An 18,333-nucleotide genomic window follows, 5' to 3' on the forward strand; every position below is an offset into this window, starting at 1 on the left:
GTGACAACCCACTCCAGTACTCTTGCCTGGAGACTCCCCATGGACAGAGGAGCCAAAGAGTTGGACACAGCTAAGCGCCTAAGTACAGCACAGCGTATATAGTAATGTGGAGCTGCTTTTTTTTTTTTAATTTCTGTACTTTTTTTTTCTTCTATTATGTAGTTTTTAATCACATAATTTGTGGAACTAGCTAATCCACCAGTTCCATCTTCTTGGGAATTTAAGACTTCTTGTTTTACACTTCATTGACAGTTATATATATTATATTCTGTAATACTGAACTGGAGAAGGAAATGACAACCCACTCCAGTATCCTTGCCTGGAAGATCCCGTAGACGGAGGAGCCTGGCGGGCTCCAGTCCATAGGGTCACGAAGAGTCGGACACAGTAATACTGAAAGGGAGATTTTCCTTCAGTATCAAATGCTAATGTCTCATTTTTGAATAGTACTTCTCTCTTTGTAATTATAAAAGTAGCATATATGTTCTGTATTCCTCATAGAAAAAATTCAGAGAATACAGAAAAGTACAAAGGAAAAGCTATGATCTTGTTACCAGAAATTAGCCAAATTAATGATTTATTTCTGTTCATATGACCTTCCTTTTTAACACCATGAACTTCATCCTTTTATTCACTTTTGGGCATTTACATCATATATTAGAGTTTTTTTCTGTCATGACTTCACTGTAGTTAATTATTGTTCACTCATGGGTGAGTGAGAGAGAGAGGGAGGGAGTTCAACAGATTTTTCTTTTTCCCTCTCACAGAGTATTCTTGGAATGACTTGAGTCATTCCCGATTTTAGTGATCTTTCCAATAAACGTATGCCCACCCAGCGTCTCCGGATTCTGCATTTCCAAGATGACGTGTGCAGAGCTCCCTGAAGGCCACCGCACCGTGGGCCTTTGGTGCCGGTTGACTGCTGGGCCTCGTCTGCTCAGCGCCAGACTTTCTGAGGATAAGAACTCTTTTCATTGGCCGGCATTACCGGGGCCCTGTGGAAGTGGGATTCCTGCTATCCGTTAGTTGAGAAAAATTATCAGGCTCAAAGTAAGAATTTAGAAATACTTTTATGTTATCTTTGCATTTAAAGATTCATAACTTCATGTACATAAGTTTGAATATATGGCTAGGAATACTTAGGTTGTGGATAAGTCGTGGTTTGTGTCTGCACTAAATTAAAATCTCAGACAGCATTTTAATCACTCCACCTCTCACCTCAGGGGTGGGGTCAGTAGTGTTTACAGGTTGGGAACAGTGCTTACAGTGCTTTGGCCTTTGCAAATTGCTTCTTTTCCTTTGAATAGGCCACAGTCTTGTCATTTGTGTGTGTGTGCGCTTTGTCCACGTATATTTACACATTCCTTTTATCTGAAATGTTTTGCATTCTCCCAAGCTCCCCACCTCCCACTCCCCAAGAAGAAACTGAATTCAGTTAATGGTTGCCAATGAGTATTTTCTTTTGATTTTCAACTCAAGCAGACTTCATTCATTCAGCAACTATTTCTTGAGTGCTGTGTTTATACCAGGCATAGTTGTAGGCATTAGGTTAACGAAATAAACACTATCCCCTCATTTATAAGGCTTGACAGTCCTGTGGGAAAATCAGCCAGCAAATAGGTAAATAGACATGTGATAAATTTCAACTTGTTGTGAGTGCTTTGAAGGAAGAGGACGGGATGCAGTGGTCAGGGACCCCCTTGGGTGGTCTTAAAGGGCTTGCTGAGGAGGTGACACTGGAGCTGAGGGGACAGGCAGTGTCGGCATCAGGACTGTGTTCCAGGCGGCAGGAGCAGCGAGGGCGGAGGCCCTGGAACTTCCCTGGTGGCCCATGCTTCCCAACGCAGGGACACCAGGTTCAATCTCTGTTCCAGGGAGAAAGGTCCCACATGCCAGCGCTGCAGCTGAGAGTTGGCATGCTACGAATAAAGATCCCACCCCGCAGGCCGCAGCCAAGACCCGGCGCAGCCACATAGACGGACAGGGAAGGCTCTGAAGTGGTAGAGAGTTTGGAACCGAAAAGAGGCCGATGCCTGTGCCTGGTGATCCAGGCGTTCAAACTTGGGAGTCATCAGTTCTATAGACTTTAAAAGGTTTTATGGAAATGGATGCACATTATTTTGGGGTGAGCCAAGTGAGAAGGGGAGAGGCTTTGGACTGAGCTGCTCAGAGAGCTCTGGGAGAGGGACAGAGATGATGACAGAAACTTGAGTAGGTGTTCAGCCAGAGAAGTCACAGCAAGGCAACGCTCGTTTGTTTTCATGGAAATGGGAAAGTTTTCAGAAGGAAGGAGTGGTCAGCTTTGGGATGCCTCTGAGAGGTGGAGTTAGTGAAGCAGAGGAAAGTATTGCTGGGATCTGCCAGCAGGGCAGTCACTGGTGGTCCTGACAAGGGGAAACCAGAGGAGAGGGCCAAGGGGGGAACAGGAAGTGCCTCCGTGCAGCTCGCTGGCGTAGACATCTGCTTAAAGGGGCTTCACTCTTCCTGGTGTCACTGATGGAAGGCCTGTGAGCTCAAGACGGCCTGTTAAAGATGGATGATTTAGAGAGAGCCTCAGCTGCTGGGGGGAAGCCGATGGAGGAGAGCTTGCAGATGCTGGAGAGCAGGCAAGTGAAAAGGTCGAGGGGGCAAAACAAGAGTTCTGTTCCGCTATCAGGGCAGTTGCCGGTGACCGTCCTGATTTGCTGTTGAAGATCTCAGTTGTCTGGTCCTGCCTACGTTACCAATGGAGCAGGAGGTGAGGCTGTCGGGAGAGAGCCGCAGGGTCGGGTAGGGTAGATGGCTGCTTGCAGAGAGAAAGGCGAACAGGCTTCCCAGAGAATGTGCGTGGGAGTGCTGCTGGTGGTCAGGGCCTTTCTGAATTTTGAGATGGGATCAATTTAAGACCAGACTGGTTGGATGTGTGTGTGTTCTCTTCCACACGGTCACCCCTGAAGGCCTGAGGAGGCAGCTGGTTCAGAGCTTCGATTCACCCAGGGTTTGGGATTACTAGGCAACTACTACAGAGAGAGACAGTGGCGGGTGGTGCCACGCTATTAACACCCACGTGGAATTTCATCCAGACGCAAAGGGGAGCGAGATTGAGAAGTTTACCTGATTAACGAGGTTGAGGCAGTGCCCTTGACCAGAAGAGCTGGAGGGATGGGCAGCTGTGGTGGGAAGCAGGATGGCCTGGTGAGGGACTGAGAGTCAGGAAGATGTGCTGCCATAGAGAGCAGAAAGCTGGAAGGAGGGAAGTTGTCAGCCCTGGGAGGGTGCAGCCACTACAGAAATGTGAGGAGCTGAGGCAGGAGGCGGGGAGGCTGGCGGCTCCGCGTGCTCTGGGTGAGCGGCGTCTGTGTGGGCCCAGGCGTGGAGGCCGGGCCCGGGGAGCGGCTGCCCATCCGCTGGGTGTGCGGGGCGGGTCCCGTCCTGAAACGCCCAGCTGGATTCCCTCAGGACTGTCTCCTCCCCCTCCTCCGCCACCGCAGCACCCTCAAGCCTCTGGTTTAGGGCTGTCTTTCCGTGCCGCCATAATCTGTATTTCTGTCTTTTTGTCCTTCGAGGCAATGACCTCCTCGCAGGCGGTGACTCTGTGCTCTCCTGGAGTCAGCCGAGTACGCGTGTCATCTGGCAGGTCCAGAGCGAATGTCACCTCACTGAGTGACCTTGTGGCTGCTGGCTGGCAAGTGGGGTGCAGGTCGGCCCGGGGGAGGGAGGCTTGCCTGGGACTTGCTTGTCTGTATAAGTCCACACCATGTTGTAATTGTAGATTGTTAAATAGTGCAAAAAGTTGTCTTATTGATGGAAACAACTGCTTTTGATGAGTGTGAATAAATTCTGCTCATTTCTGGCTTTTGGAGTTGGCTTGTCAGGTATGCTGTCTGCTTTCTCTGATTCTTCCAGGGAGACTTTTGATGTGTTTATTGATTCACTGGTGCTGGAAATATTCCATGGTAGTTCTTGATGCTGTGATTTGGAATATTATTACAGCTTCCCAAGTGCTTTGTAATTTGATTTCTTGTTTCTTAGTCCTCTGGTTCTCATGCTCCATATGCTGTAACTATCTAACATTTTCGTATTTTAAGTTCTTAAGTACCCATGCTGTGGACTTTCAGTGAGGCAGTAGTCTAGTATCGTAGTATAATGAAAATAACACTAACTTTAGGGCCAGGCAGATCTGGTGTTCAGTTACAGCCTGATAGTCACTAGCTTTTGAATCTTGGGCAGAGTTTTTTTGGGTGTATTTTTGTGGTTGTTGCTGGCTGCATGTGCCACAGTGGCTTACAGGACCTTAGTTCCCTGACCAGGGATTGAACTTGGGCCCTGGCAGTGAAAGCTCAGAGTCCTAACCACTGGACCACCAGGGAATTCCCCTCTAAGCTACATTTCTCTTCTCTTTTTTAAAAGAAGCTTTTGTTCTGGCTGTACTGGGTCTCTGTTGCGGTACATGGGCTCTAGAGTACGTAGGCTCAGTAGTTGCAGAGCTTGGACTTAGCTGCGGCATGTGGGATCCCGTTCCCCGACCAGGGATTGAACCCAGGCCCTCCTGCATTGGGAGTGCAGAAGCCTAGCCCCTGGACCACCAGTGAGGTCCCTTAAGCTTCGTTTCTTTGTCTTCAGCGTGGGGAACAGTGCCTGCCCATTCCGTGCAGGTTTCTCGCCGTCTGTCGCCGTTCTTCTCCCCTCAGCCATGCACAGGTTCCCACCGCCCTCACTTGCTTGTGTTTCTTCCCTGATCAAGTGCCTTAGCTGATGTGTGACACCCCGTCCACGCTTCAAGACAGAGCTCCAGTTGAGCATTGTCTAAGTGGTTTTGACGTGGTCTTCCAGGCCTTCTTGATCTATCCCTTCCCAAAGTGATTATAGTACTTACTCGTACCCCTTATGTGGCAGTATGGCATTCTGTCTGTGAAGTCTGCCACGGATCCTGTGTGTGTTGAATTCTTACACTGACAAGCTTCTTGTGAGTGTGTATATCTTGTTCTCTCCAGGTAAGTTGGAAGCATTTTCAAGTCAAGTCATAGATTATAGTTATTTCTTTTGTATCTTGTGTGATTCAGTTCAGTTCAGTCACTCAGTCGTGTCTAACTCTTTGCGACCTTGTGGACTGTAGCATGCCAGGCCTCCCTGTCCATCACCAACTCCCAGAGCTTACTCAAACCCATGTCCATTGAGTCGGTGATGCCGTCCAACCATCTCATCCTCTGTCGTCCCCTTCTCCTCCCACCTTCAGTCTTTCCCAGCATCAGGGTCTTTTCAAATGAGTCAGCTCTTCGCATCAGCTGGCCAAAGTATTAGAGTTTCATTTTCAGCATCAGTCCTTTCAGTGAATATTCAGGACTGATTTCCCTTAGGATGGACTGGTTGGATCTCCTTGCAGTCCAAGGGACTCTCAAGAGTCTTCTCCAACACCACAGTTCAAAAGCATCAGTTCTTAGGCACTCAGCTTTCTTTATAGTCCAACTTTCACATCCATACATGACCACTGGAAAAACCATAGCTTTGACTGGACAGACCTTTGTTGGCAAAGTAATGTCTCTGCTTTTTAATATGCTGTCTAGGTTGGTCATAACTTTTCTTCCAAGGAGCAAGCGTCTTTTAATTTCATGGCTGCAGTCACCATCTGCAGTGATTTTGGACCCCCCCAAAACACAATTTGTCACTGTTTCCGTTGCTTCCCCATCTATTTGCCATGAAGTGATGGGACCGGATGCCATGATCGTTTTCTGAATGTTGAGTTTAAGCCAACTTTTTCACTCTCCTCTTTCACTTTCATCAAGAGGCTCTTTAGTTCTTCTTTGCTTTCTGCCATAAAGGTGGTGTCATCTGCATATCTGAGGTTGTTGGTATTTCTCCTGGCAGTCTTGATTCCAGCTTTTGCTTCATCCAGCCCAGCATTTCTCGCAATGTACTCTGCATATAAGTTAAATAAGCAGGGTGACAGTATACAGCCTTGATGTACTCCTTTCCTGATTTGGAACCAGTCTGTTGTTTCATGTCCAGTTCTAACTGTTACTTCCTGACCTGCATACAGGTCTCAGGAGGCAGGTCAGGTGGTCTGGTATTCCCGTCTCTTGAGGAATTTTCCACAGTTTGTTGTGATCCACACGGTCAAAGGCTTTGGCGTGGTCAGTAAAGCAGAAGTAGATCCTGGTGGGCGGTCGTCTGTGGGGTCGCACAGAGTCGGACACGACTGAAGTGACTTAGCAGCAGCAGATGTTTCTACTGTGGTCAGATGTGATGTATCATAAACTGTTGAGTAAATAAAAGCAATCACGATGATGGGTAAACAGAGAAGATAAGCCTCTTTACCTCACTCAGATATTCATTGCGCGAATGTCCACTGAGTGTGCACACGTGGGATTGAAGCGCACTGCTGCACTATCCTGAGGCCTGTTAGCTGGTGGAATCCGTTTCCTCACACCTTTATCTTGGGCTGGCCTTGTGACTTGCTTTGACAGTCGACTGTGGCAGAAGTGATTTGCGGGTTCTGCCTCCTGGGCCTTGTGAGGCCTGGCAGTCTTCTCTTTGCCATCCTGGAATGTTCCAACCACATGTACTGAACTACAGACTGTATTACTGAGCTGTTAGAGATCACGTGTGGCGAGAGGTCCAGCCAACAGCCCGCATCATTGCCTGAGACATGTAGGTGATGCCATTGTAGACTCTTAACCTCAGTCAGAGTGGCAGACAGCAGCAGATACCTGAGTGATCCCAGGTAAGGTTAGCAGGAGAACCTCCTGCTGAGCCCAGCCGATCATAGACGTATAAGAAGTATTAACTTGTTACTGCTCTAAGTCACTAGTGGAAATGGCCCTACCTTTTTAACTTCTCTCGTGGAGAAGCCTGTCGTAGACGTGGAAGTTCAGAGCTCACAGCTGATGTTGTTCCCTGTCCCACCCTCTACTGTCTTCAGTCCTTTATGGTGGTGACCTGAGTAGTAGCTATAAGAAAGAGGATCGAGAGAGAGCTATATTTTCTTTTATAAAAAATGCCCTGTGCAAGCTTTTCTGATCCTGAATGTTATTTAATGAACGTGATGCCTCTGATCTCCCCACTGCCCCCCTGGAAGTGCAGAGTCGAGACTGGGGGCTGTCTAACAGCGTCCCTGACATCAGGCTGTCCTGATGTGTGTTTCATTCTTGTTGAAGCTGGTATTTTTTAAGTTCTTCCTGTTGGCCTGTAGCAGAATTGCGCTGCTTCTTATGATGTAACTGTAAATACTTAAGAAACTCTTCCTGGGGTTGCAGAGGGAGAAGACATGTACTTATTTGTTGGGTAGCTAAAAATACCTGTGAAGGAAGGCATGGGAAGTTAGCAACACCTCTTGCTTTTAAGTAGGGAAATGTGGCCGGGGGACAGGAGTAGGGGAGAGGTCTTACACTTTTGTGCAAGAGAGGATCACCCATTGCTTTTTTTTTTTTTTTTTTAATAAGAACAAAGAGGACCCGGTTTGCTGAATGCTTTGGGGCTCCCAGTGCCAGTCTGCGGGTTCATACACAGGAGTTTGTGACCTGCTTCTGAGTGTGCTAAACCTTTACTGCATAATTACTGTCAAGAAGCATATACTTACTTGTTGGAAATCATACGGAATTCTAGCTGAAGGGGAAGTTTTTATCTAATATGTATTTTAAAAAATAACAGGAAAGAGCCTTAAATGCATGGGTTCCTTCCTCTCCTAGGAGTGGAGAATTTGCTGTCTGGCCTGTTGCTTCCCAGCTCACTATGAAGTCTGACCTTCTTTCCCTGAGTTGGGACAGAACTAGGCCAGACTTGTAGTAACAAGGATTTGAAGGTGGGAAAGGGAAACTTACGGCCATGCAACCTTGGAAAATCACTTACCTTTGCCTCAGTTTCCCCACCTGTAAAATAGGGTTGTGTTAATGCCTACTTTATAGAAGTGGTTGGAGAATCAGAGATAAACTGTATAAATCATCCTTGCATAGAGCCTGATCTCTCATGCTGATGCTCAGAACTGATAATGGCACCATCATTGCTGGTTAGTGTCTGTTGATTTGGGGCCCTTTGAAGGAGTAAGGGATATGAAATTCTTTTCACTGAGCATGAAAGATGTTTAGAGGAAGAAGGAGTGATCAGTTATCTGCTGCTGTGTAACAAAGTCCCACAAATTGGATGGCTTGAAGTATGAGTGGACAGTGTCTCATCATCCTGTGGTTTGACCAGGTGGTTTTTGTCTCCTTAGGTGTATTTGTGTATCTGCAGTCAGATGGTGACTGGTGAGGCTGAGTGGTCCCCCGTGGACTCCCTCGCATGTCTGGTGGTTGCTGCCGGCTGCTGTTTGCAGCGAGTTGGTTCTCCCCTACTGGCTGCTCCTGTTCAGGAGGCTAGACCAACTCCCTCACGGCATGGCAGTCACGCACGCTCCAGGGTCACATCTCAGCTCGTCTCTGCCGTCTCTGATTTCCCGCTGGCCAGAGCAAGTCTCAGGACGCATCCCAGGGTCACGGGGGAGGATGAGACTCCATCTCGGTGGAGGAGGGGCAGCAACGCCTCTGCAGCCATTTTTAATCTACCACACGCTTGACCTTAACTAGCTGCTTGGTGAATATTGGGCCCAGAACGTAAAGGCTCTGTTGGCTTCTCCAGGTTTCATGTATCGCTGATACCTTCGTTAGTCTGACAGGGGAGCTGACTAGGGAAGTGGAGGTATTTTGTTTGGACTGAAGATTGGAGTGAAGGGTGGTGGCTGCTTTGCTATATCTGAAGAGCTTTCCTGTGAAGGAAGGACGAGTCCCACGGCCTGGACATGGCTGGAAAGCGACCTCTCCTCCCCCTCAGGAGGGACTGCCACGTGAGACGTCACGGCTTTTTGATTGGAAGGAAAGCAGGAAATGGTAATCAGGGGCTAGAGACTTTGCAGGAGTGTTTCCCTCATTGGATGACTTGACTCGTCTCTCATTCTAGGACTTGGGAAGAGCACTGCTTTTTTTGCTGAGATGGGGTGGGGTGGAGGTGGGGCGGGTGCCGGGAAGGGGGAGAAACCTCGTGCTGAGCCTGGAACGGTTACCCTGCCCTGAGGTTAAGTCTTCCTTGGTTTGTAAGGTCAGGTTTACCTGTGAACCGCTCAGAGTCCACACTGACTGTTGGCGTGAGGAACGTTTCTGTTTAGTACAGAGTCAGGGTTGCTGCATCTTGAAGATGGGTTTTCTGTGCATCTTGTTGGGTTAGGAATTGAGAAAAGACGTTGAAAAAATAAATATGTACAATTGTTCCAGGAGCTGCAGATTAAATGGTCCGCCCGTTCATGTCTAGTAAAAATGATTTTGGTGCCTCCTCACATCACGTGTTTTGTGCTGTGCCAGGAGTGGTTTTGAGGTCTCCTGATTCTGTAGCAGAACTCCAGGCCCAGTTGGTGCTTCTGCCTGGGAGAACACTGTGTCCCAGCGCGCGGTCAGATGGTGAGCCTCTCCCCTCCCGCTGTGGGTCGCTCCTCTGGAGGAGGAGGCGGGGACGCCCGCCTGCTCACCCTCTGTAAAGCTGCTGAGCACATGTAGGTGTCGCCTTGACTTTGACTGTTGTTCCCGGGCCAGCCAGTTCGGTCAATGGTGTTTCTGTGGAGCCCGCCTCACTTCCGGCACTCGGACTATACGAAACAGAGACAGGCTACAGCACATACGGGACTCAGACACAGTGGTGTTTGCTTTTTGGTGGGGAGCAGAGTTTAAGCTGCACATAAATCATCCAGCTGAAGCAAAAGCTTGCTCTCCTGACTGGTGCATTTACAAGCTGGAACATTGTGGAAAACCTCAACCCACCAACTGTGACGCTCACTGGTTCTGTGCTTTGGGCTTCGACGTTCTTCCTGATGAAAATAATAATTATGTTAGTCTGACACGGTTGCCCAGTGTTCATGCCTCTCACTGCACGTGTGCTCATAAATGAGGCTGCAGCGCGGATTCTTGTCTTTGATCAGATGTTTCCCAACATGTGAGCGTTGTGTTATTCATGCTGATGTGCCCTTCTCTTCTCTTGCTTTTCAGAATGGACCGCTGAGCTATGAAGTGTTTCAGACCCAGGAGGAGAGCGCCACTCTGCCACTCACTCCTTTCTCCCCTACTAGTTATTTAAATTGGACTTTTAATATCCTCCCAGCTGCTCTTCAGCCACACATGGTGCATTGCTGCCATTCCCCGGATTGCATCTTTGACACACAGGCTCTTAGTAACCTTCAGCAAACAAAGAGGCCGCCTCCGGAGGCCGCTCACGGGGAGGGCGTCACCCCCACCGCCCCCTAGCTTCGGTGGCTCTGGATTGGAGTTCCGCCATGGAGCCTCGCATGGAGGCCTGCCTCGCACAGGTGCTGCAGAAGGATGTGGGGAAGCGACTGCAGGTTGGCCAAGAGCTGATAGACTATTTCTCAGACAAACAGAAGTCTGCCGACCTCGAGCATGACCAGACCATGTTAGACAAACTTGTGGATGGACTCGCTACCTCTTGGGTGAACTCCAGCAATTATAAGGTAAGCTGTGTGCAAGAGGATGCTCTTCTAGGTGGCTGGGCTACCTAGGGGGATCAAAATGGGTCCTTTGACGAGTCCTTTGAGAGCCATCAGCATGATTGATCCCTTGGTTTCCATTAAGACACTCAGTCACGTTGTGGCTTTTGGACATTTCATTCTAGAGCAAGTAGAGTTTTCTTTGATTTTGTTGGAGATCAAAACACCCTTATTCTTCAGTGTACTGAGAGAAGGCCGTGTGACCAGATAAAGAGAGGCTTTTATGTGGAAAAGGTGCAAGTATTTGCAGCCTTGAAGTTAAAGTGACTATCATGTCTTGCAGTGAGTGGCTCTTTGTGAATAACAAGTGACCTCATTGATTTTCTTGGGGCTGGGGGTGGGGATTGGCAGTAGGATGAGGGCTTCTTACCTTCAGGTTCCTGTTTTGAAGTTGGCCCAGGCACCTGGCCAGCAATAGCATGGTTTGCCAAGGACTCTCCTGAGACCTGTTTGTAATGGCCTGGAGGTTACCCTTCGGGTTCCAAAGGTCAGGGTTCCTCAGGTGCCCCTGGTGGGTGGAAGGGGGCAGGTGGGGTCCTGTGAGGCAGATGAGTTGGGAAGGTGGACCTTGTTGCCATTCAGGGGCTGAGTTTTCCGGAAGGAAATCTGGGCTGGACTCTAGGTGCTGAAGAGGTGTCACTTCCCCCTCATCCCCTCCCCACCCAGTGTGTTAAGACGCTGGCCCCTTTGGGTCTAGGTCGGGGTGGGAGACAGGGTGGGCTGCTGCGTGACTGCTATAGGCGCTGTAGACCTTGCAGACAAAGGGGCTTGCAGACAAGAACCGTCCGTGGTGGTTTCACTGCACCAGTCTTCTGACACATGCGGACTCGTAACGGTGCTTATCGGGTTTCCTTGTTCGCTCTAATGTAGACTTTGTTTTCCAGTTACATTGAATGAATCTTATCTAACAGCAGGCTTTAGATTTATTAAGGGTGTTTACCTCAGTCCCTAATATTTCACTTAAAACTGGCCATAAAGTTTACCTTCCCTGACTTTGAAAGCTGAGCTTAACTTTTGTCTGTTTTATTCATCTGTTTATTCATTTAGCTGAACTTGCTAAATACCTCTTACCTGCTCTGTGCCGGTGCTGGGTGGCGGGAGTGTTGCAGAGGTAGACTGGTGACGTCCTTGAGGTCTGTGACGTCACCCTTGCTGTGTGCAAGTTAGGACGCTTCTGGCTGAGAGTACCTGAAGGCTGGCTTAGTTGGCTTAAAGTTTGCATAAGGAGATTGAGTAATTGCTTTTAAAACTTTAGAAAGTCCACATAGTTAAAGCAATGGCTAGGGAAGAAGAGTGACTGCTTGTGTCTTTTACTTGGGAGGAAACCTCCGAAGCTCCCCAGCAGACGTTTTTACATTACATTGCAGCATCACTGGGAATGGACAGGTGTCCACAGTGGCCTTCAGCCATCACGCTTCACCTCCTGGTCTCATGACGGGGTTCAGCCTCCCCTGAGTCAAACCTGTGGCTGTGTGGAGGGGTTGGGTACCAGACTCCTGCTAGGAAGAAGGAGGCGAGGCAAGGGGCAGAGGCACATGGATGTTAAATAAGTAACCCACAGGTTTGCCGAACCGCAGGAGCTTTCTTAGTTTCCTCATCCGTAATGTGGGAAAGTTATTGTATACACTAAATGAGAGTGAATATACAGTTATTACGGAGAAGGAAGTGGCAACCCACCCCGGTATTGTTGCCTGGAGAGTCCCATGAGCAGAGGAGCCTGGTGGGCTGCTCTCCATGGGGTCGCAGAGTCGGTCGCGACTGAAGCGACTTAGCATGCATGCATGCAGTTGTTAGATGGCAGCCGCATAATCAGCTTTCAGGCATTCAGTCACTGTCAAGACGTGGTCCCTGTCTTCACTGAACTCGTAGTCCGGGAGGGGCGGGCAAGGACATGTAAGTGAGCGGTTACAGTCAGTGTTGCGTGTGCAGTCGTAAAATGAAAGAAAGGGTTAGTCGCTCAGTCGTGCCCAGCTCTTTGCGACCCCAAGGACTGCAGCCCGCCAGACTCCTCTGTTCGTGGGATTTTCCAGGCAGGGACGCTGGAGGGGTTTGCCAGTTTCCTTCTCCAGGGGATCTTCCTGGCCCAGGGATCGAACCCAGGTCTCCCGCATTGCAGGTGGATTCTTTACCAGCTGAGCCACCAGGGAAGCCGTAATAAAGACCCACAGAATTGGTGGGAAGACAGAAGAAAAGTAGTAACACTGTCTAGAGGAACCCAGAGGTCTGAAGACCGGGTTGATTTTTCATAAGAGGAATTGTAGGGTCACAGTGGAGTGAAAGATTAAGACTTGAGAACCTTTGTGAAGTAATTTCCAGGAAAGACAGCCCCGGGAAGGAAAGGAAAACAGGGTTTGCTGCTGCCTTGCATGTGGTCACGGACAGGTCGTCTTGCCTGTCTGTGCAGGGCGGCCGTTGGTCTCGGTCTCCGCTCGGGCCTCACGCTCTGCTGGCCTGTTTGGCTTCATCCCGATGGCTTTGGCGTCGGGGCCTCGTCGTGTGGTTCTGACCTTGCCCTGTGCTGAGTGCCCCTCTAGTCTGTAAGGCCTCTGAAGTGTGGTCACCGTGTGCCCTGTTCACACTGAGGCCCAGAGCCTGAAACCTCGCAGGTGCTCAACACAGCCTACGTCCCTGCGTAACTCGGGAGTTCAGGGGCACTCTGGCAAATATTCCTGGTTGCTTTACTGAAATCTGGAAGTGTATATTTTAGGGACCTACACTTGTTTTTTTCCCCTTAATCATGGCTTGAGATTACTCAGTCAGAGCCTGAAGTACCCTTCAGGTTTTATTTGAAGGGATTCACTTTGTAATAGACAATTCTCTGAAGCTTGGCTTCTTGACATTTGTTTTTTTCTTTTTAAATTCAGGACTAAAAAGATAAGGGGAAAAGAGAAGTACTTTTGACCTTCCAAAAGGATAGCACTTAGGTATTGTTATTCCTTTTCCCAGTAAGAGGATGTAGATGAATGCCAACATAGTGTCTTATTTTAAAAAATAGTTCGCTGGAGCCTGGATCACTTTACCTTTGAGTATTAATGTGGTAGACAGGTTTGGACCTGTTTTTGATTAAGGTTTAATAGCTACTGATTCCTGCTTATGTACCATATGCATTTAACATCTCATGTAATCTTCATAACATTCCTGCAAAGTAGATGGTGGTATCCTAATGTTATACATGAGGTTACGGGAATTACTGAGAATTAACAAGATAATTTCTCTTTGTGATCATGGAACTGGGATTTAATGTAGGACTCTGATTTCCTAGCCAGTGTTTCTTGCATTAGAATAGAGGCCAGCAAACTTTCTTAAAGATCACATGGTAAATATATTAGGATTGGTGGGCCCTGTGGTCTTCTTGTAAATATTTAACTAGTTTGGGCCATTATAAATGCAAAAGCAGCCCCAGATAATGTGTTCATGAGTGGCTATAGCTGTGTTCCAGCAAGACTTAATTTACATAAACAGATGGAGATGGCTGGCCCCTGGACCGTAGTTTACTAGCCCCAGCACTAACTGAAACATTGAGCACCTATGGTGTGTAGACACTTTTCTTTACTGGTGGGAACTGTTCATGATTCATTTGGGAGAAGAGTGAGCCTTATAATTTGTACCTAATTTGGGAATAGGGGAAGCCATCATTTTGATAGAACTCAGTTTGCTTTTGGAGCATCTTATATGGTATTTTAGGAAGCTTGCCTTTTTGGCTCTTTCATGCAGCCTCATTTTAGGCTCAGTATATGTTCTGTTAGCCTGTCCCTGATTGTTTACTGTGAGCTGACTTTGCTGAAATCAGCCTCTGTGCACTGGTACCAGAGTGAATCTCAGAGACAGAGTTTTGGGTGAAGTAGAAAAGAATAGCTTGGTTGCTTTGCCTGGCAGAAGAGGCACAGCAGGCTTCTGCCCCCTAAAACTGTGTGTCCCTTGAGGTGGAAGCAGGACCCTGCCTCAGGGCTGCACCGTTTGTTGGCTGCTCCTCCCTTGTCTCTGCATCCCTTCCCTTCCTGGGTCAGCAACTGTTCCATCTGCCCTTTGGAACTCAGGGAAAGTCGAGGAGGCTGCTCGTGCCCAGGCGCCCCTACAGGGTCCTGCTTGGTCCCGGCTTTGGACGTTGTTGAGTCATCTTGGGGAGTGAGTAGCTGGTCATTTAAGTAGTGTCCTCGTACGGCTGGGACTCCCCAGGACTGCACCCCACCGCCAGTCCAGGGTGTCACTGCGAGGACTTGATGAGCCTTCTGTGATGTCACAGTGGCTGGGGGAGACACGGTAGAGGCGGAGTCTTTGTTTATGAGACTTCTTTTCTAGACTCTGTGTGTGTGTGTGTGTGTGTGTGTGTATGTATGCTCAGTTGTGTCCAACTCCACAGACTGTCCCGCCAGGCTCCTCTGTCCATGGGATTCTCCAGGCAAGCATACTGGAGTGGGTAGCCATTCCCTTCTCCAGGGGATTTTCCCAACCCAGGGATCGAACCTGGGTTCCTTGCATTGCAGGCAGATTCCTTACCGTCTGAGCCGCCAGTGCCAGGAGTTATGCTAAATATGTGTTCATTTTTAACTTCAGATGAGATGGATCTTGCTATAGTCATTTAACAGGACTGATGTGAGGACACTGATGTGCAGATAAATCAGGTAACTTGATCAGGATGACAGAGCCAGTGATCAAGGTTTCTGGGCTTTGAGCCTAGGTGTTCGTGCAGTGACTGAAGTGAATGAAGCCCTGATCCGGTGCGCATGGTGCTCTGAGGGCTGGGTGTCCCTGAGGAAGCAGGCCAGGCACGGTCCCCTCCTCAAGGAGGACGTGCTGGCTGGCGCTGGGCAGCCTCGCTCGTCTGAATCTGATGCGTGCGGACACCACCCAGTGCGCTGCCGTCTCACGGCCCAGGCCATGCTGGCTTGGAATTTGTAGGATCTCTTTTAACTGAGGGCTTCCTTCATCTCTGCCCTGACGGTCTTAGTCGACTGTTCATGGGGTTCTCAAGAAGTGGTTTGCCATTCCCTTCTCCAGTGGACCACATTCTGTCAGAGCTCTCCACCATGACCCGGCTGTCCTGGGTGGCCCCGCACGGCATGGCTCATGGTTTCATTGAGTTAGACAAGGCTGTGGTCCGTCAACATTCAGAAAACTCAGATCATGGCATCTGGTCCCATCACTTCATGGGAAATAGATGGGGAAACAGTGGAAACAGTGTCAGACTTTATTTTTTGGGGGCTCCAAAATCAATGCAGATGGTGATTGCAGCCATGAAATTAAAAGACGCTTACTCCTTGGAAGGAAAGTTATGACCAACCAATGTTGGCAGAGACATTACTTTGCCAACAAAGGTCCGTCTGGTCAAGGCTTTGGTTTTTCCAGTGGTCATGTATGGATGTGAGAGTTGGACTGTGAAGAAAGCTGAGTGCCGAAGAATTGATGCTTTTGAACTGTGGTGTTGGAGAAGACTCTTGAGAGTCCCTTGGACTGCAAGGAGATCCAACCGGTCCATCCTAAAGGAGATCAGTCCTGGGTGTTCATTGGAAGGACTGATGCTGAAGCTGAAGCTCCAATCTTTGGCCACCTCATGCAAAGAGTTGACTCATTGGAAAAGACCCTGATGCTGGGAGGGATTGGGGGCAGGAGGAGAAGGGGACGACAGAGGATGAGATGGTTGGATGGCATCACCGACTCGATGGACATGAGTTTGGGTGGACTCCGGGAATTGGTGATGGACAGGGAGGCCTGGCGTGCTGCAGTTCATGGGGTCGCAAAGAGTCAGACACGACTGAGCAACTGAACTGAACTGAACTGAACCGAATGGTCTTAGTGGTCTAAAGGTAGGACTGTAAGGAATCTATAAAGTTGGGGAGGCCTTGATGGAAAGATGGGGTTAAATGGCACCAGGAAGGATCAAAAGGAGTGAGTTGCAAATTCAGAGAGCCTTCTCGTCCTTCTTGTTCCTCCACGTCTGGCAGTACTATCTCAGTATAGACTGTGGACAGTTGCGTCTCTTCTAGCTGCTCTATGGGGCGCAGGATGACCACTGCCCTGGTTCAGGTGCCCTTTCTGGCCTGAGGGGAAGGTGCTCACGGATAAGGGAGGCTCCTCTGGGCCCCTTGCCTGTCTCCAGAGCCTCGACTGTCATGGAGGTTTTAATTTCCCCTGGTGTCCCTGAGAGGAGAGCAGAGAGGACGGCTGGATTCAGGTGATGTGACTTCTGTCTCTGCCTTTCTGCCTGGTGCTGCCTCAGTGATGAGGCTTCACAGACGCTGTTCCTTCTTCCCAGGTTTTCCCTGTTGCCTTGTCCCGTCGGTTGCAAAAGTTGAATTTTTCTGGGTATAGTTTAAAGACAGGTGCCTCTCTTCTGAGTAGGAAAGCTGCAGGGAGTGGTAATCAACAAAAACCAAAGCAAAGCAAAAAAAATAAAAATAAGCTTGGAAGAATTATTTTAAGAAAATTTATGTGTCCTGTCAAGTAAAAATGGTGTCCTTGATGTATGTAATTAATGGCATTTCTTCCTGAGTGTGTGTTTATGTATATGCAAGGGCAGCAAAGTGCATTGGAAGTAGTTCGGATTGGAGGATGAACAGTCTGAATTCTCATCCTGGCTCTGCCATTTAGCCTTTTGAGCAGGTCAGTCTGCTCATCTGTGAAGTGAGTCTGGTGACAGCTGGCCCACAGCATTGTTATGAGGGTGCAAGGAGCCTGTACACGAAGGTGCCAGGGCCGCTTGGCGTGAGCATGTGGTCAGTGAGAGGAAGATGATGATGGATATGCAGTTACTGGGCCCAGAGATAACAAGATCTGTGGAAAGTGAACCTTTCGGTGGGACTGAGTTTGTGTGCCTTTCTTAGTCCTGGTCAGCCTGTTCCTTGGAGCAGAGGCCTTGGATCCTTTGTAACAAGATATGACTCCTTAAACCACGCACTGTTGATAAGAGAGGCCCTGAGCAGAGCAGCAGCTGGCCTGGGATCCTAAGAGTGAGCTTAAAGCCTGCTGGCAAAGGCAGCCCGCTGGTGGGGGACCCCAGTCTTCAGAGGGTTTCATTTGTTCTTTTTATTTTTACCTAATAGTTCACCTTGTTTCAGAAAGCTCAAACTGAAATACGGATACATATAATGAAATCATAAATTGAATGTCAGAGCAAAAAGAAGAAGAAACGGCTAGGGTGAGAGCACAGGCCCGACAGTGAGGCTGATGAATCCGTGATTTTGATGTTTACAAACAGCTCACTTTTATGAAGCACTCTTGTGTATCAGGATCCGTGAAGCACTTCTTGTTCATTGCTTTGTTTAATCATGAAGCAAGTACCCCTGAGAAGCCCTGGGATTGCTCCCATTCAACAGCTGGGAACTGCTTAAGAGCAGAGAAGCAACTTGCCCAGGGTCACAGAACTGGAAAGTTATTTTAATCTGGATAGTCTGTCCTCAGAGCCCACATCCGCATCGGAGCAATGCTGCTTCCTTTATAATGCTGCAACGATATTTATAGTATATTTATCAGAGCAAAAGAGTGTTAGGGTGTACCCCACAGCTAACAGTGATGACTTTAGGAGACTGGGTCCTGAGTGACAGATAAGCAGCTCATTTTGTACTTTAATAAAAAACCCCAAACTATTAAAGATCAGTATGTTTAAAACAGTTTTTTGACTGGTCCTAATGGAATCATGACCTTGTATACTGTTTAAACTCTTTATTTTGGAAAATACCCAAACCTACAGGGAAGTTTCACAAAACTGGAAAAAAGCCTTGTTTACTACAGCCAAGATATGGAAGCAGCCTAAGTGTCCATTGATTGATGAACTGGTTGGCCAAAAAGTTCGGATTTTCCTGTAAAATGTTATAGAAAAACCCAAATGAACTTTTTGA

At 48.4% G+C, this 18,333-nt stretch overlaps 1 protein-coding gene across 12 annotated transcripts in view; it reads left to right on the forward strand.

Annotated features, from left to right (window-relative positions):
• The window catches only part of CLASP1 (cytoplasmic linker associated protein 1), a 263,446-nt gene that overhangs the window by 26,384 nt on the left and 218,729 nt on the right, over positions 1–18,333 (forward strand). For all 12 annotated transcript variants that reach the window (XM_043488028.1, XM_043488035.1, XM_043488036.1 and 9 more), the window contains exon 2: positions 9,984–10,462. In XM_043488028.1, coding sequence (XP_043343963.1) covers positions 10,268–10,462 — 195 coding nt within the window. In that variant the 5' untranslated portion in view covers positions 9,984–10,267. The remainder of the gene's footprint in view (positions 1–9,983; positions 10,463–18,333) is intronic.

Source organism: Cervus canadensis, chromosome 15 (genome assembly GCF_019320065.1).
Source record: "Cervus canadensis isolate Bull #8, Minnesota chromosome 15, ASM1932006v1, whole genome shotgun sequence".
In the NCBI taxonomy this organism is placed as follows: Eukaryota; Metazoa; Chordata; class Mammalia; order Artiodactyla; family Cervidae; genus Cervus; species Cervus canadensis.